Consider the following 22,385-nt stretch of genomic DNA (forward strand, 5'->3'; position numbering starts at 1 on the left):
ACTCCTCCCCTGTACACCACCCTCCTTATGCATGCCACAGACTTTTCTCACACATTGCAGCAGTATTTCCCTAAATACCTGCCATTCCTCACCCACTCCAATTGCTTTGTTTACTTTCAACTTTTGCCATTCTAAACTCAATCTCTCCCAGTATAACTTCACACAAGGTCTTATTTCCAAGCTCACTCACTTTCACCTCTTCTCATCTATATCATTTCCTCTATTCTGAACACGACTACATATCTTCATCCTAGACTCTACCAGGCAATGATCAAACATCCAACCAGCTGCCCCTTTCAGCACATTTAATTCCAAGGGTCTCTCTTTTGCTCACCTATCAATCAGTGTGTAATCCAGTAATGCTCACTTACCATTCTTTTACTCACCCATGTATACTTATGTATGTCCCATTTTTAAAACCATGTATTCCTGATCGCCAGTCATTTTTCAACAAATAACTTCATGAGCTGTTAACATTTTCTATTCAACTTACTGAATACCCCATGCCACCCAATCATACCTTCAACTCCCACATTACTGCCATTTGCTATCAGTTTACCCATCACTAATTTCTGATCACTCACATCAAAAAATGCTGACACTCATTCAGCTGCAAAACACTCATCCTATTCATCATTCTTCTTGTTGCCAGGTGCATAAGCACTAATTATTATCCAATTCTCATAATACATATCAATTTACACAACATTGGTCGGAGGTCCACTTAATTACACACCATCACACACCACTACAACTCCTTCAGCAGACATGTGTCCCCTTCCTTAGTTCCAGCCCTCACACTAACCCCTGAATTTACCCTTAAGACATTCCACCTTACCCTTGACCTTAGTTTCACTCAAGAGTTAGAGCATCCTGACTACTTTCTTCAAATGTACTATCTATCTCTCCATCACCTGGAATGATTGAAATTACTTAGTCACTACTCAATGGAGTACAGACAAGAGTGGTTATATCATCATCAATGTCCGCAAAGCCCTAGAAGTCATGGTCCCTAACTCTCACTCAGAAATAACTTCCTACTGGCACAACAGGCATGAAAGACTAAAACAAACCTCTGAAATCCAACCAGCTTTTGCATATTCTCATTCAAATCTGCCACCAGTACCATATCATCAGCAAACAAAAAGCAACTCACCTGCTAGGCCCCCCCCTATTCCTTAACTGACAGCATACCTGCTACTCCTTCCAAGGCCCTTGGATTCACGTCCCCACCATCCCATCCATAAGAAAATACAGCAAATAGTCATGATAACATCAAATACTCATGCCACAGATTCACCTTCACCTGGAACCTTCATCATCCTCTTTTCCTACTTGCACACACACACCTTAATATCTTGATATAAACTCTTCACTGCTCTAGCAGCTTTCATCCCATATAACATATCTGTATGGCCTTCAACAGACCATCTCTATCAACCTTAATACATGCAAAAAAGACAGTCATCAAAATTACACGCCTGCTATGTACAAAGAACCTAAATAAATTATGGCAAAAGCATTTTTTGTAAAATGATTGAGCTGCAGGGATGATAACACCAATGTACCATGCAAAAATATTTAGACTTGAGCACATGTAATTAGGTATATGCACAAATGTAAGCACGAAACATCAAAGGAAATATCACTTGTATTTCATATTACCAACTCACTTATTAATATTGGAACCTTCCTTTAATCTCTCTCCAACAGCTCCTGTTTTGACTGCCCTTTCTGACCCAGCAAGATCAACCAGTGACATCTTTGAAACCTGGAAGTAAAGACTTATATACATATCAGGCAAGCAGATCAGATAGAAAAAAAGATAATGCTCCAATGTTTAGCTTCTGGGGCAATACTGCAATTAAACAATGTTTAAAGGTAAACCTTCTTTCTCTCTTCAACATTTGACAATGTCCAGGCTCTAATATCAGTAGGCACTGCCAAAGTAGTGAAAGAGACAGCATTTATTATTCTCAACAACTCTGTTTCACTACAAGGAATTTTCTCCTATGTAACATTAATTGTGATAAAGTATCTGATGAGATACAAACTTTTCTAAATAGAATACTGCACTTTTATATTTCTTTATGTGTGTGTGTGTCTATATGTATTCATTGTTTCATATTTTTCATATTCTTTTGTACTTGAACACCATTTCCATCATCAGTGAGGTAGTGCAAGGAAACAGATGATGAATGGCCCATCCACTCATATATACATTTCTTTTCTTTCACACTATTCGCCATCTCCCGCATTAATGAGGTTGCGTTAAGAACAGAGGACTGGACCTTTGAGGGAATATCCTCACCTGGCCCCCTTCTCTGTCCCTTCTTTTGGAGAAAAAAAAAAAAAAAAAAAAATGCCCATACAAGCACATATACATACATATATATACATATATATCAACATATACACATATACATATATATATGTACATGCTTGCACAATCCATTCCTGGTGCTATGCTGCCCCACAGGAAACAGCATCACTAACCCCTGCTTCAGCAAGGTAGTGCCAGGAAAACAGACAAAAAAGGCCACATCTGTTCACATTCAGTCTAAGCCATCCACATCCAGGCCCCACAGAACTTTCCATGGTTTACCCCAGACGTTTCACATTCCCTGGTTCAGTCCATTGACAGCACAATGACCCCATATACCACATCATTCCAATTCACTCTATTCCTTGCACGCCTCTCACCCCCCCCTTGTATGTTCAGGCCCTGATCACTCAAATCTTCTTCACTCCACCCTTCCACCTCCAATTTGGTCTCCCACTTCTTGTTCCCTCCACCTCTGACACATATATCCTCTTTGTCAATCTTTCCTCACTCATTCTCTCCATGTCCAAACCTTTCAACACACTCATTCTTTTGTGCTCTCAACCAAACTCTTTTTATTTCCACACATCTCTCTTACCCTTTCATTACTTACTAGATCAAACCTCTGTCTCCTCATGCACACTATATGCCTTTCTAGCAGTCATGGACCCGGTAACTGCGCACAATGGGAATATCTCTGATGCCTCTTCTTCAATTTGCTGTCTCCATAGACTCCACCAGTCTCGTAGACAACACAAGCACTGGACTCTTTTTTCCTCCTGCTAGGTCACTGCCAAACACAAAGTCCACAGCCAAGACAGGCAACTTATTCACAATCCCCACAAGAGCAGGTCCCATGAAGAGATCTGTTTCCACACACACATTAGCTAATGGAGCTGTCTTAAGACTCTACAGCCCGTCTAACAAGTTTCATTTTTTAGACTCTCCCACAGACACCAAACTCTCTAACATCACTCTTCTCATACCACAACTTGACACATAACCCTTAGATGAGAAAACAATGTAGTTCCCCCTGAATGAAGCCTCAACTACTGAGTCGTTACCATTCTTACAGCTCCCACTACCACACTGAGAGGGGTTAGCCACAATTACATTACTAGGTGGGTTCAAGGTTGATACAAAATCTACAGGCTTGCCTCTTGTACAGTCTTTGGATTCTCTCAGCCTGGTCCAGCATTCTCTCACCTGATGTCCAACTTTGCCACAATGAAAACATGACCTAACCCTTCTGGGGTTGTTACTCTTACTTCTAGAGGGCTTTGGCAAAGGGCTAACTCAGGTGGGGTTACACCACACCCCCTCCCCAACATACATCCAAGTTCTGTTTTGACCGAAAGGTTGGATATCGAAATGGACGCAAGTCAGACATATGTTAGCTTGACATGTACAATTCACATACCTGTACAGCATTCTTTTATCCTACTCAATTTCTATCATGATTATCACGTTTTTTAATAACCACTTCATTGCATGAATCTGTAGTTTCTTTTTACATCTGATAAAGATTTTTTAGTTTCATCATTTTCATTTTCAAATTCATATTTCTTTTCCACTAGTAAGTACAGATGGTCATAAGTCACACAGGTCGTAAGTATAGGATCAGGTGCATTTTCAAGTTTTCCCTTGCCATCAAACTTTTTTGGAGTTCTCTCTGTACCAAGTTTGTGAGTCAGCATGAACTGGTCTGCTAGTAAACCAGCCTTGTCAACAGACTTTATTTCTCTTTCAACAAAATAATTCATCACTTCACACTGCCTTTACACTCCTCAGGTAACATTAATTCTCTAAGTTCCTCAAACTCACAAACTTGTTCAGATCACAGTCACTGCATTAATAAATTGCTCTTTTCACAAAAATATGCTACATAGGTCAGGTTCTTATGCATCTGTAAGCTTCTGGAGTTAACTCATAAGCTTTCAGCACAACATCATTTACAACTTCATAATCAGTACACTGGTCACTAGACAATGCTACATATGTAGCCTGAGCCTTACCACTAAAGGTGGTTACAAAATCGACCAAAACATCTTGGGCGCCAAGAAAGATTATTTTCAAACGTTTGAAAAAATTTAGTTACATCATCTTTACAGAACTTAGTACATTTTACTTGTTTTGTAAAATCAAACCTTGGTACTGGCTTTGACTCGACCTGTCGTATCCTCTCTTATTCCAAAGTTAGTCTGATCTGCTCAATCCATTCCTTCTGTGCCTGTGTGTTAAGTCTAGCCTGTTTAGTCTGTGATGTGCCTCAATTCTAGCAATTTCTAGTAGAAATGGCAGGTACTCAGGGTTAACATCAAAATTACTTGGGAGCTGGGCAGGGGCTAAAACTTCTGCCAAACTCGAAGGTGGAACAGCATCATCAGCACTTTTTTTTTAACATCAGGTTCATCTCCCTCTGCTCCAACCTCAAGCACAGTACCTCCTAACTCCTCACCAACTAACTCATCTATTACTGAAGCCTCCAACTCTACAAACATTCTAGTCATACCAATCTTAACCTATCTGAAACAAGCTTCAACTCATAAACTGTTTAAGATTCAATATCACTTGGAGAAGGCTTACACTGACAGAAGACAGAAATGTTCCATGTCAGCATCACTGATCAATGACATGATTAACTGCAAGGAAGAGACTCTGTTGGGTAAGAGAATCCTAGTCAGGTCGCCATTTTCTTGTTATGCAACACAGGACAATGCTACTCCAAAGTTAAGGGATGAAAATAAACACAGGGCTAAAAACTATTTACATTAAAAGAAACAAATAATACAAAAAGGAATAATTATCAACAGGGAACAAAAAGCTACTTCAATATAATAATCCAATAAGTTTTTAAACTAAGAAATCTCTTCCTATTACTTCTAACACATTTTCCTGGGGAAAAATATATCACACAGATTGCAATACTGTACAGTGGCTTATGAACCACAAGCAAATGAAAATAACACTACTTACTGGGACCATTAGCTTGAAAGAAGTGAAATCTCAAAACTCCTTGGGGTATTTATGGGAGGGATTAACTGTACAGGGTCAATTCTGATTGGATGACAAAAAGAAATATGAAACTGATGTCACACTGACACACCCCTTCATCTTGACTGTGATTGGCTAGAAATTGAGAACAAGAAACAAGTGAGTAAAGCTGACACCATAGTCGAGAGATGACTGATGGGCGTTTGCCTCCCAGCTGCAACTTGCACATGCACCTACTCTCTCAATGTCCAGTATCTAGCCATGGACATGTACTTGATTCAAAATGCTGAGTCTATACAATATGATGCCACCTACCACACAGAACAACACATGAGCCTACTCCCTCAACATCCAGTATCTGGCCATGGACATGTACTTGATATACAATATGGTACCACCAAACACACAGAACAACACCATTTCATAACAATACAGAGAGAAGGAGTAAGGAAAGGTTGACAAATGACAAAGAGGTGTCAGAGGTGGATGGAACAAGAAGTGGGAGACCAAATCGGGGGTGGAGAGATGGAGCGAAAAAGATTTTGAGCAATCAGGGCCTGAACATGCAGGAAGGTGAGAGGAGTGCAAGGAATAGAGTGAATTGGAACATAGTGGTATAAGGCAGTCGATGCACTGTCAATGGACTGAATCAGGGTATGTGAAACATCTATGGTAAACTATGGAAAGGTCTGTGGAGCCTAGATGTGGATAGGGAACTATGGTTTCAGTGCATTACACACGACAGCTAGAGAATAAGTGTGAACAAATGTGGCCTTTTCTGTTTGTCTTCCTAGCACTACCTCACCGAAGCGGGGGCAGCAATGCTGTTTCCTGTAAGGTGGGGTAGTGCTAAGATTGGATGAAAGCAAGCAAGTACGAATATGTACATGTATATATGTGTATATGTCTGTGTACGTATATGTTATCTTATTTTGCTTTGTCGCTGTCTCCTGCGTTAGCGAGGTAGCGCAAGGAAACAGACGAAAGAAAGGCCCAACCCACCCACATACACATGTATATACATACACGTCCACACACGCAAATATACATACCTATACATCTCAATGTATACATATATATATATATATATATATATATATATATATATACACACACAGACATATACATATATACAGATGTACATAATTCATACTGTCTGCCTTTATTCATTCCCATCGCCACCTCGCCACACATGGAATAATGACCCCCTCCCCCCTCATGTGTGCAAGGTAGTGCTGGGAAAAGACAACTAAGGCCCCATTTGTTCACACTCAGTCTCTAGCAGTCATGTAATAATGCACCGAAACCACAGCTCCCTTTCCACATCCAGGCCCCACAGACCTTTCCATGGTTTACCCCAGACGCTTCACATGCCCTGGTTCAATCCATTGACAGCACGTCGACCCCAGTATACCACATCGTTCCAATTCACTCTATTCCTTGCACGCCTTTCACCCTCCTGCATATTCAGGCCCTGAACACTCAAAATCTTTCTCACTCCATCTTTCCACCTCCAATTTGGTCTCCCACTTCTCCTCGTTCCCTCCACCTCTGACACATATATCCTCTTGGTCAATCTTTCCTCACTCATTCTCTCCATGTGATCAAACCATTTCAAAACACCCTCTTCTGCTCTCTCAACCACAATCTTTTTATTACCACACATCTCTCTTACCATATTATTACTTACTCGATCAAACCACCTCACACCACATATTGTCCTCAAACATCTCATTTCCAGCACATCCACCCTCCTGCACACAACTCTATCCATAGCCCACGCCTCGCAACCATACAACATTGTTGGAACCACTATTCCTTCAAACATACCCATTTTTGCTTTCCGAGATAATGTTCTCGACTTCCACACATTCTTCAACGCTCCCAGAATTTTCGCCCCCTCCCCAACCCTATGGTTCACTTCCGCTTCCATAGTTCCATTTGCTGCCAAATCCACTCCCAGATATCTAAAACACTTCACTTCCTCCAGTTTTTCTCCATTCAAATGTACCTCCCAATTGACTTGACCCTCAACCCTACTGTACCTAATAACCTTGCTCTTATTCACATTTACTCTCAAGTTTCTTCTTTCACACACTTTATCAAACTCAGTCACCAGCTTCTGCAGTTTCTCATATGAATCACATGTATATGTATATATGTTGATATTTATATGTGCATGTATGGGCATTTATGTATATATATATGTGTATATGAGTGGATGCGCCATTCTTTGTCTGTTTCCTGGCACTACCCTATTGACGCATGAAACAGTGATCAAGTGAATATAGGTCTGCGGCAGGGATGTGTGATGTCCCCATAGCTGTTTAATTTGTTTATGGATGGGGTGGTCAGGGAGGTAAATGCAAGAGTTTTGGAGAGAGGGGCGAGTATGCAGTCTATTGGGGATGAGAGAGATTGGGAAGCGAGTCAGTTGTTGTTTGCTGATGATACAGCTCTAGTGGCTGATTCATGTGAGAAACTGCAAAAGTTGGTGACTTGAGTTTGGAAAAGTGCATGAAAGGAAAAAGTTGAGAGTAAATGTGAATAAGAGCAAAGTTATCAGTAGGGTTGAGGGACGAGTTAATTGGGATGTAAGTTCGAATGGAGAAAAATTGGAGGAAGAAGTGTTTCAGATATCTGGGAGTGGACTTAGCAGCCAGTGGATCCATGGAAGCAGAAGTGAGTCACAGGGTGGGGGAGGGGGCGAAGGTTCTGGGAGTGATGAAGAATGTGTGGGAGAGAACATTATCTCAGCAAGCAAAAATGGGCATGTTTGAAGGAACAGTAGTTCCAACAATGTCATATGGTTGCGAGGCATGGTGTACAGATAGGGTTGTATGGAGGAGGGTGGATGTGTTGGAAATGTAATGTTTGAGGACAATATGCAGTATGAGGTGGTTTGATCGACTAGGTAATGAAAAGGTAAGAGAGATGTGTGGAAATAAAGAGAGTGGTTGAGAGAGCAGAAGGTGTGTTGAAATAGTCTGGACATATGGAGAGAATGAGAGAGAAAAGATTGACAAAGAGGATATATGTGTCAGAGATGGAGGGAAGAAGGAGTAGCAGGACACCAAACTGGAGGTGGAAGGATGGAGGGAAAAAGATTTTGAGTGACTGGGGCCTGAACATACAAGAAGGTGAGAGGCATGCAAGGAATAGAGTGAACTGTAATGATGTGGTATAACGGGGTTGATGTGGTGTCAGTGGGCTGAACCAGGGTATGTGAAATGTCTGGGGTAAACCATGGAAAGGTCTATGGGGCCTGGATGTGGATAGGGAGCTGTGGCATTACCTCACTTCACCTGCATGTGGTTATACCAAGAGTGAAAAGTCAACTTTGATGTTCATGGTAATGGACAAAAGAGAGTATGACAAACCTTAGTGTGGAAAAGTTAAAAATTTCCCTGCTTCCATCAGAGCCCAAGCTGTGAAGTTACAAAAGCCCTAATACAAGGGTCCTATATATAATAGAATTAGAAAACATCACTGCCAATATAACCATACATTACTTCATAATAACTTCTCAATAATTCTATTTAACAGTGAAACAAACAAAAGAATTTTAGAAACTGAATGTCATGCATGTTGATGAAAAAGGATAATCAGAGTCAGCAATCACCCCTAGATAACTAATCTCACCTTCTCCCCAGATACTCCAGATGCCACATCAGTAACAGTCTGCGTGAGCACAACTGTAAACACTGCATGAGATCTTGATGATTCACTGTTCATGTTGGTGGCTGCGACTGTCCTGGCCTTGTTACCCTCTTCAATCAACTGTTCTATTTCCTGTTCAAATCAAATAATATATAACAGTTAGTCAGAAGCATCAATACAACTGAGCATGTTATTATATATCTCAAATACCACGCAAACTTATCATCTTTTAAAACACTGACTTTTTTTATGAAGAGTGTCCGCTTTAAGTCATAAAAGCTTATCACCAGCATCAAATTTTCAGATTTTCTGCACTTACTTCTTGAACCTGCAATACTTTATCAATTCAACACTGACAGGTAGAGGAACACAGGGAGTACATACTGTGCAAAGTGATACTAAGAAAGGTAATCCTTTGAAAGGATTTGCAGAACTACATGAAATATTTAATGAAATAATAAAGGGAAGGCACAACCAAGAAGGTGCAGGAGGCATTGAGACAAGCTCTACTTAGAAACAGATATGTTCTAATAATTGAGGATTTAGCTACAAATAAATCAACTGCAAACATTTGCATTCAAATGAATTAAGATAATCATGGAGATAAAAAATGCCTAAACTGTCCAAAGGAAAATTTCCTCTATTAACATATCACTGAGCACACAAGAGAGGGGAAGCCAATACACCATCAATACTTAATCTCATTTTCATGTATAGTAGCCTGGAAATACAAAATGTCACATACAATATGAGACCACATTTTGAAATAGTAACTAAGAGTGTTCAAACTTTATACTGTTAACAGTGAAATCATAAAATGAGAGAGGAAACCAAATCCCAATAGCAGCTAGAGGGGATGGAACTATGGAAAACTCATGAACTTGCTTCTGGGCAAAAAATGGAAATCAGAATTCAGAAATAAGAATAGATTGCAGTGTTACAAAAGGTTCTGTTCTATATTGAGTGGGTCAGCAGATGGGTACCAGTAGCAAAAGGTTCTGTTCTATAATGAGTGAGTCAGCGGATGGGTACCAGGAGCAGGAAAAGAAGACATGAAGTCAGAAAATAGGGAGGTGAATCTTAAAAGAAATAGCAAAAAGATGAGAAAAATAAAAGACATACTATGGAAAGGATACAAAGAGCATAAAATCCTGGCAGCATTTGAAAGGAACAAGAAAAGTATGTGATGTACGAGCAAATGAAAATCTGAAGCTCTTCCATTAACTTACTGAGAGAAAAAATTTAGTTAAAGAACAAATAATCATATTGCAGGACTTCAACGGAAGGGTTATTGAAGCTGAAAACTTTGTTCCAATGTGTATAAAAAATGGAAGCCACATTGCCCCCAACATTAACAAGTTGGGATAAGGAAGAGACCATGCAAAGCACTGAAACTGTTAGACTAAATATATGTAGGATACTGAAGGACCTTGATCCACATGAGGCACATGGACCTAATGAAATCTCACCATACGTATTCAGGGAATGTGCAGAAACACTTGACAGGCCACTTAAGATGCTCTGAAAATTGACAAAGGGTCAGTGCCCAAGGAGAGAGCAAACATCATAGAAAGTTTAAGAAAGATGGGGAAAATGCACAAACTACAGGCCAGAATTACTAACAACCATGGCATTTACAACACTAAAATAGCAAATGAGAAAAAAAGTAAGATTTCTTGAAAAAGAAAAAAATGATCAAAGAAGCAATAAGGTTTCAAAGAAAAAAGGTTGTTCATATTCAATCTTCAACATGAGAGACAGAATGCCAACTGCACCCATCTGCATATGAGTATCTAAGGCAATATTTTGGCAGTGGCAAGGTTAGGGCATAACACGCACAGTGTACCTTACTTGATTCACAATCCTGCTATCTTGTGCCACTACAAATTGTCCACTTTTGTCAATTCTTGAATGATCCAGCAGTTTATGTAACTAATGATGCAATTTTCTCTTTGAAGGTTTCAAGTCTACTCCAGTTTTATTTCTTTCCTCATTGGATAGGATACTAAAGAGCTTCTGTATCTTTCTTGAAGGGCATCTTTTTATTGTTAAAAGAATGTCATAATGTGTGATGTCAAGATTACTGTTCTAAACTATTTTGGTATTAGTTCAAAATCTTCTATGTATATATGTAATACAAATGCCAATTTCCAAGTGTCTGAAACTTTGCATTCATCCAAGATTTTCCCCAGCATACAACATCATTGCTTTTGCTACTCTTATCTTGGTAATTCTAAAGATATTGGCTTGTGCTCCATCTGATCCTAGTGTTAAGTACACATTAAGGTGTAGGATGCATCTGCTTCAATATGCATCTAAGTCTGTTTCTGTTACCTCTTTACTAGTCTCCCTTGCTTATGCCAAATTCAAAAGTGCCAAAATTGCACATTAGTAGTTTACCTTTTCCTGCAAAAAAATTGACTTTTACTGAGCTGTAGTTCACACTTATGTGGGAGGATATAACTAACATGTTAGTAAAGGATAAACAAATAATCTTAACTTTTTGGAATTTCAAGGAAAAAATAATTCTTTTTATTTCCTGCATCAGCAAGGTAGCGCCAGAAAACAGATGAAGAATGGCCCATCCACTCATATACATATATACATAAACACCCATATATGCACATATACTTACATATACATATCAACATATACATACATATACATAGACACACAGACATATGCATATATATACACATGTACATATTCATACTCGCTTGCCTTCATTCATTCCCATCACTACCCTGTCCCACAGGAAACAGCATCGCTATCCCCTGCTTCAGTGAGGTAGTGCCAAGAAAACAGACAAAAAAGGCCACATTCATTCCCACTGTCTCTAACTGTCATGTATAATGCACCACAACCATAGATCCCTAATCCACGTCCAGGCCTCACAGACCTTTCCATGGTTTACCCCAGATGCTTCACATGCCCTGGTTCAGTCCACTGACAACACTTTGACCCCAGTATACCACATCGTTCCAATGCACTCTATTCCTTGCATGGCTCTCACCCTCCTGTATGTTCAGGCCCCGATTGCTCAAAATCTTTTTCATTCCATCCTTCCACCTCCAATTTGGTCAACCTGCTTCTTGTTCCCTTCACATCTGACACATATATCCTCTTTTGTCAATCTTTCCTCACTCATTCTCTTAATATGTCCAAACCATTTCAACACACTCTCTTCTGTTCTCTTAACCACACTCTTCTTATTTCAAAAAATCTTTTCATTCTCCCTAAAATTTAATGATGTCCTCTCTCACCCCAACTCTCATTTTCCCTCTTTTTCAACCCTTGCACCTTTCTCTTGACCTCCCACTGCGTTCTTTTATGTATCTCCCAGTCCTTTGCACTACTTCCCTGAACAAGCACTGTCCAAATGCCTCTTTTTTTTCTCTATCATTAAACTTACTTTTTCATCCCACCACTCACTACCCTTTCTAATCTGCCCACCTCCCACCTGTCTCATGCCATGTGCACCTCTTGCACAAGCCATCACTGCTTCCCTAAATACATCCCATTCCTCACCTACTCCCCTCACGTCATTTGCTCTCACTTTTTGCCATTCTACACTCAATCTCTCCTGGTACTTCCTCACACAAGTCTCCTTTCCAAGCTCACTTATTCTCACCACTCTCATCTCTCCATTATTCTCAGTTCTTTTTTGAAAACCTCTACAAATCTTCACCTTCGCCTCCACAAGATAGTGATCAGATATCCCTTTAGCTGCCCCTCATCCACAAGTCTCTCTTTTACACGCCTATCAATTAAAACGTAATCAATGATGCCCTTTGACCATCTCTCCTACTCACATATGTATACTTATGTATATCTCTCTTTCTAAGCCAGGTATTCCCAATCACCAGTCTTTTTTCAGCACACAAATCCACAAGCTCTTCATTTCCATTTACAGGACTGAACACACCATGTACACCAATTATACCCTCAACTGCCACATCACTCACCTTCGCATTTAAATCACCCAACACTAGAACCCGATCTTGTGCATCAAAGCTGCTAAAACACTCACTCAGCTGCTCCCAAAACACTTGCCTCTCATGATTTTTCTTCTCATGCCCAGATGCATAGGCACCAATAATCACCCATCTCTCTCCATCCACTTTCAGTTCTACCCACATCAATCTAAAATTTACTTTCTTACACTCTAACACATACTCCTACAACTCCTGCTTCAGGAATACTGCTACTCCTTCCTTTGCTCTTGTCCTCTCACCAACCCCTGAATTTACTCCCAAGACTTCCCCAAACCACTCTTCCTCTTAACCCTTGAGCTTCATTTCACTCAGAGCCAGAATACCCCTATCTCTCCTTTCTTCTCATCTTGGTTACATCCACATACATTCAAACACCCCAATTTGAGCCTTTGAGGAGGATGTGCACTCCCCATTTGACTCCTTCTTCTGTTTCCCTTTGCAGAAATTGAAAATGCAAGGAGGGGAGGGTTTCCAGCCCCCACTCCCACCCCTTTAGTCGCTTTCTACAACACATGGGGAATAAATGGAAAGTATTCTTTCTCCCCATCCCCAGAAAAAATATATAACTAAATATTCAGGAATAATACATGAAAAGTAGTAAACAATGGAGCTAAGATAAGAAGCTATTCACATAAGGATATTGCAATAAACTTTTGGAAGTGTGGCTCCACAAGATGCTTACTTTTATGAGTAGGGCATCAGTAAAGCCTAAAAAGAAATAATGGAAATGTTCAAACAAAAAGGAACATGTACATATGTGTGTGTGTGTGTGTGTGTGTGTCTGTATGTATGTATATAATTAAATAAAAAAAAAAATTTCCATACATATTTTCCCATTTTCCTCATCAGCAAGGCAGAGTCAAGAACAGCTGACCGAGCCTTAAAAGAGAAAAATCCTCATGACCCCCTTTTCTGTTCCTTCTTTTGGAAGTCAAACCAGAAGGGAGGATTTCCAGCCTCTGCCACCATCCCTTCTAGTTACCTTCTACGACATGCAAAGAATATATGTGTGCTATCAATGGACTGAATCAGGGCATGTGAAATGTCTGGAGTAAATCATGGAAAGGTCTGTGGGGCCTGAATATGGATAGGGAGCTGTGGTTTCGGTGCATTACACATGACAGCTAGGGACTGAGTGTGAACAAATGTGACCTTTTTTTGTCCGTTTTCCTGGCACTACCTCACTGAAGCAGGGGGTAGTGATGTGCATGTGTATGTTCATGGATGGGCATTTATATATATAAATGTGTATATGAGTGGGTGGGCCATTCTTCGTCTGTTACCTAGCACTACCTCTTCGAGGAGGGAAACAGCAATCAAGTATAATATTTTTCTTATACACATTCGCCATTTCCCGTGTTAGCAAGGTAGCATGAAGAACAGAGGACTGAGTTTTAGAGGGAATATCCTCACTTGGCCCCCTTCTCTATTCCTTCTTTTGGAAAATGAAAAAAAACAGGAGGGGGAGGATTTTCAGCCCCCCCACGCCCTCCCCTTTTAGCTGCCATCTACAACACACAGGGAATATGTGGGAAGTGTCCTCTCTTCCCTTTATATATATATATATATATATATATATATATATATGTATATATATATATATATATATATATATATATATATATATATATATATATATATATATATATATATATATATATATTTTTTTTTTTTTTTTTTTATACTTTGTCGCTGTCTCCCGCGTTTGCGAGGTAGCGCAAGGAAACAGACGAAAGAAATGGCCCAACCCTCCCCCCCATACACATGTATATACATACTTCCACACACGCAAATATACATACCTACACAGCTTTCCATGGTTTACCCCAGACGCTTCACATGCCCTGCTTCAATCCACTGACAGCACGTCAACCCCGGTATACCACATCGCTCCAATTCACTCTATTCCTTGCCCTCCTTTCACCCTCCTGCATGTTCAGGCCCCGATCACACAAAATCTTTTTCACTCCATCTTTCCACCTCCAATTTGGTCTCCCTCTTCTCCTTGTTCCCTCCACCTCCGACACATATATCCTCTTGGTCAATCTTTCCTCACTCATCCTCTCCATGTGCCCAAACCACTTCAAAACACCCTCTTCTGCTCTCTCAACCACGCTCTTTTTATTTCCACACATCTCTCTTACCCTTACGTTACTCACTCGATCAAACCACCTCACACCACACATTGTCCTCAAACATCTCATTTCCAGCACATCCATCCTCCTGCGCACAACTCTATCCATAGCCCACGCCTCGCAACCATACAACATTGTTGGAACCACTATTCCTTCAAACATACCCATTTTTGCTTTCCGAGATAATGTTCTCGACTTCCACACATTCTTCAAGGCTCCCAAAATTTTCGCCCCCTCCCCCACCCTATGATCCACTTCCGCTTCCATGGTTCCATCCGCTGCCAGATCCACTCCCAGATATCTAAAACACTTTACTTCCTCCAGTTTTTCTCCATTCAAACTTACTCCCAATTGACTTGACCCTCAACCCTACTGTACCCAATAACCTTGCTCTTATTCACATTTACTCTTAACTTTCTTCTTTCACACACTTTACCAAACTCAGTCACCAACTTCTGCAGTTTCTCACATGAATCAGCCACCAGCACTGTATCATCAGCGAACAACAACTGACTCACTTCCCAAGCTCTCTCATCCCAACAGACTTCATACTTGCCCCTCTTTCCAAAACTCCAAACTTAATATATATATATATATATATATATATATATATATATATTTTTTTTTTGCTTTGTCGCTGTCTCCCGCGTTTGCGAGGTAGCGCAAGGAAACAGACGAAAGAAATGGCCCAACCCACCCCCATACACATGTATATACATACGTCCACACACGCAAATATACATACCTACACAGCTTTCCATGGTTTACCCCAGACGCTTCACATGCCCTGATTCAATCCACTGACAGCACGTCAACCCCGGTATACCACATCGCTCCAATTCACTCTATTCCTTGCCCTCCTTTCACCCTCCTGCATGTTCAGGCCCCGATCACACAAAATCTTTTTCACTCCATCCTTCCACCTCCAATTTGGTCTCCCTCTTCTCCTCGTTCCCTCCACCTCCGACACATATATCCTCTTGGTCAATCTTTCCTCACTCATTCTCTCCATGTGCCCAAACCATTTCAAAACACCCTCTTCTGCTCTCTCAACCACACTCTTTTTATTTCCACACATCTCTCTTACCCTTACGTTACTTACTCGATCAAACCACCTCACACCACACATTGTCCTTAAACACCTCATTTCCAGCACATCCATCCTCCTGCGCACCACTCTATCCATAGCCCACGCCTCGCAACCATACAACATTGTTGGAACCACTATTCCTTCAAACATACCCATTTTTGCTTTCCGAGATAATGTTCTCGACTTTCACACATTCTTCAAGGCACCCAGAATTTTCGCCCCCTCCCCCACCCTATGATCCACTTCCGCTTCCATGGTTCCATACGCTGCCAGATCCACTCCCAGATATCTAAAACACTTCACTTCCTCCAGTTTTTCTCCATTCAAACCTACCTCCCAATTGAATTGACCCTCAACCCTACTGTACCTAATAACCTTGCTCTTATTCACATTTACTCTTAACTTTCTTCTTTCACACACTTTACCAAAGTCAGTCACCAGCTTCTGCAGTTTCTCACATGAATCAGCCATCAGCGCTGTATCATCAGCGAACAACAACTGACTCACTTCCCAAGCTCTCTCATCCCCAACAGACTTCATACTTGCCCCTCTTTCCAAAACTCTTGCATTCACCTCCCTAACAACCCCATCCATAAACAAATTAAACAACCATGGAGACATCACACACCCCTGCCGCAAACCTACATTCACTGAGAACCAATCACTTTCCTCTCTTCCTACACGTACACAAGCCTTACATCCTCGATAAAAACTTTTCACTGCTTCTAACAACTTGCCTCCCACACCATATATTCTTAATACCTTCCACAGAGCATCTCTATCAACTCTATCATATGCCTTCTCCAGATCCATAAATGCTACATACAAATCCATTTGCTTTTCTAAGTATTTCTCACATAAAGTCTTCAAAGCAAACACCTGATCCACACAAGAGTTTTGGAAAAAGGGGCAAGTATGAAGTCTGTTGGGGATGAGAGAGCTTGGGAAGTGAGTCAGTTGTTGTTCGCTGATGATACAGCGCTGGTGGCTGATTCATGTGAGAAACTGCAGAAGCTGGTGACTGAGTTTGGTAAAGTGTGTGAAAGAAGAAAGTTAAGAGTAAATGTGAATAAGAGCAAGGTAATTAGGTACAGTAGGGTTAAGGGTCAAGTCAATTGGGAGGTAAGTTTGAATGGAGAAAAACTGGAGGAAGTAAGGTGTTTTAGATATCTGGGAGTGGATCTGGCAGCGGATGGAACCATGGAAGCGGAAGTGGATCATAGGGTGGGGGAGGGGGCGAAAATCCTGGGGGCCTTGAAGAATGTGTGGAAGTCGAGAACATTATCTCGGAAAGCAAAAATGGGTATGTTTGAAGGAATAGTGGTTCCAACAATGTTGTATGGTTGCGAGGCGTGGGCTATGGACAGAGTTGTGCGCAGGAGGATGGATGTGCTGGAAATGAGATGTTTGAGGACAATGTGTGGTGTGAGGTGGTTTGATCGAGTAAGTAACGTAAGGGTAAGAGAGATGTGTGGAAATAAAAAGAGCATGGTTGAGAGAGCAGAAGAGGGTGTTTTGAAATGGTTTGGGCACATGGAGAGAATGAGTGAGGAAAGATTGACCAAGAGGATATATGTGTCGGAGGTGGAGGGAACGAGGAGAAGTGGGAGACCAAATTGGGGGTGGAAAGATGGAGTGAAAAAGATTTTGAGTGATCGGGGCCTGAACATGCAGGAGGGTGAAAGGAGGGCAAGGAATAGAGTGAATTGGAGCGATGTGGTATACCGGGGTTGACGTGCTGTCAGTGGATTGAATCAAGGCATGTGAAGCGTCTGGGGTAAACCATGGAAAGCTGTGTAGGTATGTATATTTGCGTGTATGGACGTATGTATATACATGTGTATGGGGGGGGGGGCATTTCTTTCGTCTGTTTCCTTGCGCTACCTCGCAAACGCGGGAGACAGCGACAAAGTATAATAATAAAAAAAAAAATAATATATATATATATATATTTTTTTTTTTCCCAAAGGAAGGAACAGAGAAGGGGGCCGGGTGAAGATGTTTCCTCAGAGGCCCAGTCCTCTGTTCTTAACACTACCTCGCCGAGGCGGGAAATGGCGAATAGAATGAAAGAAAAGATTAGAAAGGGTAGTGAGTGGTGGGTTGAAGAAGTAAGAGTATTAGTGAAAGAGAAGAGAGAGGCATTTGGACGATTTTTGCAGGGAAAAAATGCAATTGAGTGGGAGACGTATAAAAGAAAGAGACAGGAGGTCAAGAGAAAGGTGCAAGAGGTGAAAAAAAAAGGGCAAGTGAGAGTTGGGGTGAGAGAGTATCATTAAATTTTAGGGAGGATATAAAGATGTTCTGGAAGGAGGTAAATAAAGTGCGTAAGACAAGGGAGCAAATGGGAACTTCAATGAAGGGCGCAAATGGGGAGGTGATAACAAGTAGTGGTGATGTGAGAAGGAGGTGGAGTGAGTATTTTGAAGGTTTGTTGAATGTGTTTGATGATAGAGTGGCAGATATAGGGTGTTTTGGTCGAGGTGGTGTGCAAAGTGCGAGGGTTAGAGAAAATGATTTGGTAAACAGAGAAGAGGTAGTAAAAGCTTTGCGGAAGATGAAAGCCGGCAAGGAAGCAGGTTTGGATGGTATTGCAGTGGAATTTATTAAAAAAGGGGGTGACTGTATTGTTGACTGGTTGGTAAGGTTATTTAATGTATGTATGACTCATGGTGAGGTGCCTGAGGATTGGCAGAATGCATGCATAGTGCCGTTGTACAAAGGCAAAGGGGATAAGAGTGAGTGCTCAAATTACAGAGGTATAAGTTTGTTGAGTATTCCTGGCAAATTATATGGGAGGGTATTGATTGAGAGGGTGAAGGCATGTACATAGCATCAGATTGGGGAAGAGCAGTGTGGTTTCAGAAGTGGTAGAGGATGTGTGGATCAGGTGTTTGCTTTGAAGAATGTATGTGAGAAATACTTAGAAAAGCAAATGGATTTGTATGTAGCATTTATGGATCTGGAGAAGGCATATGATAGAGTTGATAGAGATGCTCTGTGGAAGGTATTAAGAATATATGGTGTGGGAGGAAAGTTGTTAGAAGCAGTGAAAAGTTTTTATCGAGGATGTAAGGCATGTGTACGTGTAGGAAGAGAGGAAAGTGATTGGTTCTCAGTGAATGTAGGTTTGCGGCAGGGGTGTGTGATGTCTCCATGGTTGTTTAATTTGTTTATGGATGGGGTTGTTAGGGAGGTGAATGCAAGAGTTTTGGAAAGAGGGGCAAGTATGAAGTCTGTTGGGGATGAGAGAGCTTGGGAAGTGAGTCAGTTGTTGTTCGCTGATGATACAGCGCTGGTGGCTGATTCATGTGAGAAACTGCAGAAGCTGGTGACTGAGTTTGGTAAAGTGTGTGAAAGAAGAAAGTTAAGAGTAAATGTGAATAAGAGCAAGGTTATTAGGTACAGTAGGGTTGAGGGTCAAGTCAATTGGGAGGTGAGTTTGAATGGAGAAAAACTAGAGGAAGTGAAGTGTTTTAGATATCTGGGAGTGGATCTGGCAGCGGATGGAACCATGGAAGCGGAAGTGGATCATAGGGTGGGGGAGGGGGCGAAAATTCTGGGAGCCTTGAAGAATGTGTGGAAGTCGAGAACATTATCTCGGAAAGCAAAAATGGGTATGTTTGAAGGAATAGTGGTTCCAACAATGTTGTATGGTTGCGAGGCGTGGACTATGGATAGAGTTGTGCACAGGAGAATGGATGTGCTGGAAATGAGATGTTTGAGGACAATGTGTGGTGTGAGGTGGTTTGATCGAGTAAGTAACGTAAGGGTAAGAGAGATGTGTGGAAATAAAAAGAGCGTGGTTGAGAGAGCAGAAGAGGGTGTTTTGAAATGGTTTGGTCACATGGAGAGAATGAGTGAGGAAAGATTGACCAAGAGGATATATGTGTCGGAGGTGGAGGGAACGAGGAGAAGAGGGAGACCAAATTGGAGGTGGAAAGATGGAGTGAAAAAGATTTTGTGTGATCGGGGCCTGAACATGCAGGAGGGTGAAAGGAGGGCAAGGAATAGAGTGAATTGGAGCGATGTGGTATACCGGGGTTGACGTGCTGTCAGTGGATTGAATCAAGGCATGTGAAGCGTCTGGGGTAAACCATGGAAAGCTGTGTAGGTATGTATATTTGCGTGTGTGGACGTATGTATATACATGTGTATGGGGTGGGTTGGGCCATTTCTTTCGTCTGTTTCCTTGCGCTACCTCGCAAACACGGGAGACAGAGACAAAAAAAAAAAAAAATATATATATATATATATATATATATATATACATATATATATATATATATATATAAAATGGGAAACAGAAGAAGGAGTCACGCGGGGAGTGCTCATCCTCCTCGAAGGCTCAGATTGGGGTGCCTAAATGTGTGTGGATGTAACCAAGATGTGAAAAAAGGAGAGATAGGTAGTATGTTTGAGGAAAGGAACCTGGATGTTTTGGCTCTGGGTGAAACGAAGCTCAAGGGTAAAGGGGAAGAGTGGTTTGGGAATGTCTTGGGAGTAAAGTCAGGGGTTAGTGAGAGGACAAGAGCAAGGGAAGGAGTAGCAGTACTCATGAAACAGGAGTTGTGGAAGTATGTGATAGAATGTAAGAAAGTAAATTCTCGATTAATATGGGTAAAACTGAAAGTTGATGGAGAGAGATGGGTGATTATTGGTGCATATGCACCTGGGCATGAGAAGAAAGATCATGAGACGCAAGTGTTTTGGGAGCAGCTGAATGAGTGTGTTAGTGGTTTTGATGCACGAGACCGGGTTATAGTGTTGGGTGATTTGAATGCAAAGGTGAGTAATGTGGCAGTTGAGGGAATAATTGGTATACATGGGGTGTTCAGTGTTGTAAATGGAAATGGTGAAGAGCTTGTAGATTTATGTGCTGAAAAAGGACTGATGATTGGGAATACCTAGTTTAAAAAGCGAGATATACATAAGTATACTTATGTAAGTAGGAGAGATGGCCAGAGAGCGTTATTGGATTACGTGTTAATTGACAGGCGCGCGAAAGAGAGACTTTTGGATGTTAATGTGCTGAGAGGTGCAACTAGAGGGATGTCTGATCATTATCTTGTGGAGGCTAAGGTGAAGATTTGTATGGGTTTTCAGAAAAGAAGAGTGAATGTTGGGGTGAAGAGGGTGGTGAGAGTAAGTGAGCTTGGGAAGGAGACTTGTGTGAGGAAGTACCAGGAGAGACTGAGTACAGAATGGAAAAAGGTGAGAACAATGGAAGTAAGGGGAGTGGGGGAGGAATGGGATGTATTTAGGGAATCAGTGATGGATTGCGCAAAAGATGCTTGTGGCATGAGAAGAGTGGGAGGTGGGTTGATTAGAAAGGGTAGTGAGTGGTGGGATGAAGAAGTAAGAGTATTAGTGAAAGAGAAGAGAGAGGCATTTTGACGATTTTTGCAGGGAAAAAATGAAATTGAGTGGGAGACGTATAAAAGAAAGAGACAGGAGGTCAAGAGAAAGGTGCAAGAGGTGAAAAAAAGGGCAAATGAGAGTTGGGGTGAGAGAGTATCATTAAATTTTAGGGAGAATAAAAAGATGTTCTGGAAGGAGGTAAATAAAGTGCGTAAGACAAGGGAGCAAATGGGAACTTCAGTGAAGGGCGCAAATGGGGAGGTGATAACAAGTAGTGGAGATGTGAGAAGGAGATGGAGTGAGTATTTTGAAGGTTTGTTGAATGTGTTTGATGATAGAGTGGCAGATATAGGGTGTTTTGGTCGAGGTGGTGTGCAAAGTGCGAGGGTTAGGGAAAATGAGTTGGTAAACAGAGAAGAGGTAGTAAAAGCTTTGTGGAAGATGAAAGCCGGCAACGCAGCAGGTTTGGATGGTATTGCAGTGGAATTTATTAAAAAAGGGGGTGACTGTATTGTTGACTGGTTGGTAAGGTTATTTAATGTATGTATGACTCATGGTGAGGTGCCTGAGGATTGGCGGAATGCGTGCATAGTGCCATTGTACAAAGGCAAAGGGGATAAGAGTGAGTGCTCAAATTACAGAGGTATAAGTTTGTTGAGTATTCCTGGCAAATTATATGGGAGGGTATTGATTGAGAGGGTGAAGGCATGTACAGAGCATCAGATTGGGGAAGAGCAGTGTGGTTTCAGAAGTGGTAGAGGATGTGTGGATCAGGTGTTTGCTTTGAAGAATGTATGTGAGAAATACTTAGAAAAGCAAATGGATTT

At 41.2% G+C, this 22,385-nt stretch overlaps 1 protein-coding gene across 1 annotated transcript in view; it reads right to left on the reverse strand.

The window, feature by feature from the left end:
* The window catches only part of Khc-73 (Kinesin heavy chain 73), a 785,588-nt gene that overhangs the window by 365,894 nt on the left and 397,309 nt on the right, over window positions 1-22,385 (reverse strand). The window contains exons 6-7 of the mRNA XM_071670193.1: window positions 8,960-9,109; window positions 1,674-1,771 (exon numbers count right to left, since the gene is read on the reverse strand). Coding sequence (XP_071526294.1) covers window positions 1,674-1,771; window positions 8,960-9,109 — 248 coding nt within the window. The remainder of the gene's footprint in view (window positions 1-1,673; window positions 1,772-8,959; window positions 9,110-22,385) is intronic.

The sequence above is a fragment of the Panulirus ornatus genome, chromosome 14, assembly GCF_036320965.1.
Source record: "Panulirus ornatus isolate Po-2019 chromosome 14, ASM3632096v1, whole genome shotgun sequence".
NCBI classification, from domain to species: domain Eukaryota; kingdom Metazoa; phylum Arthropoda; class Malacostraca; order Decapoda; family Palinuridae; genus Panulirus; species Panulirus ornatus.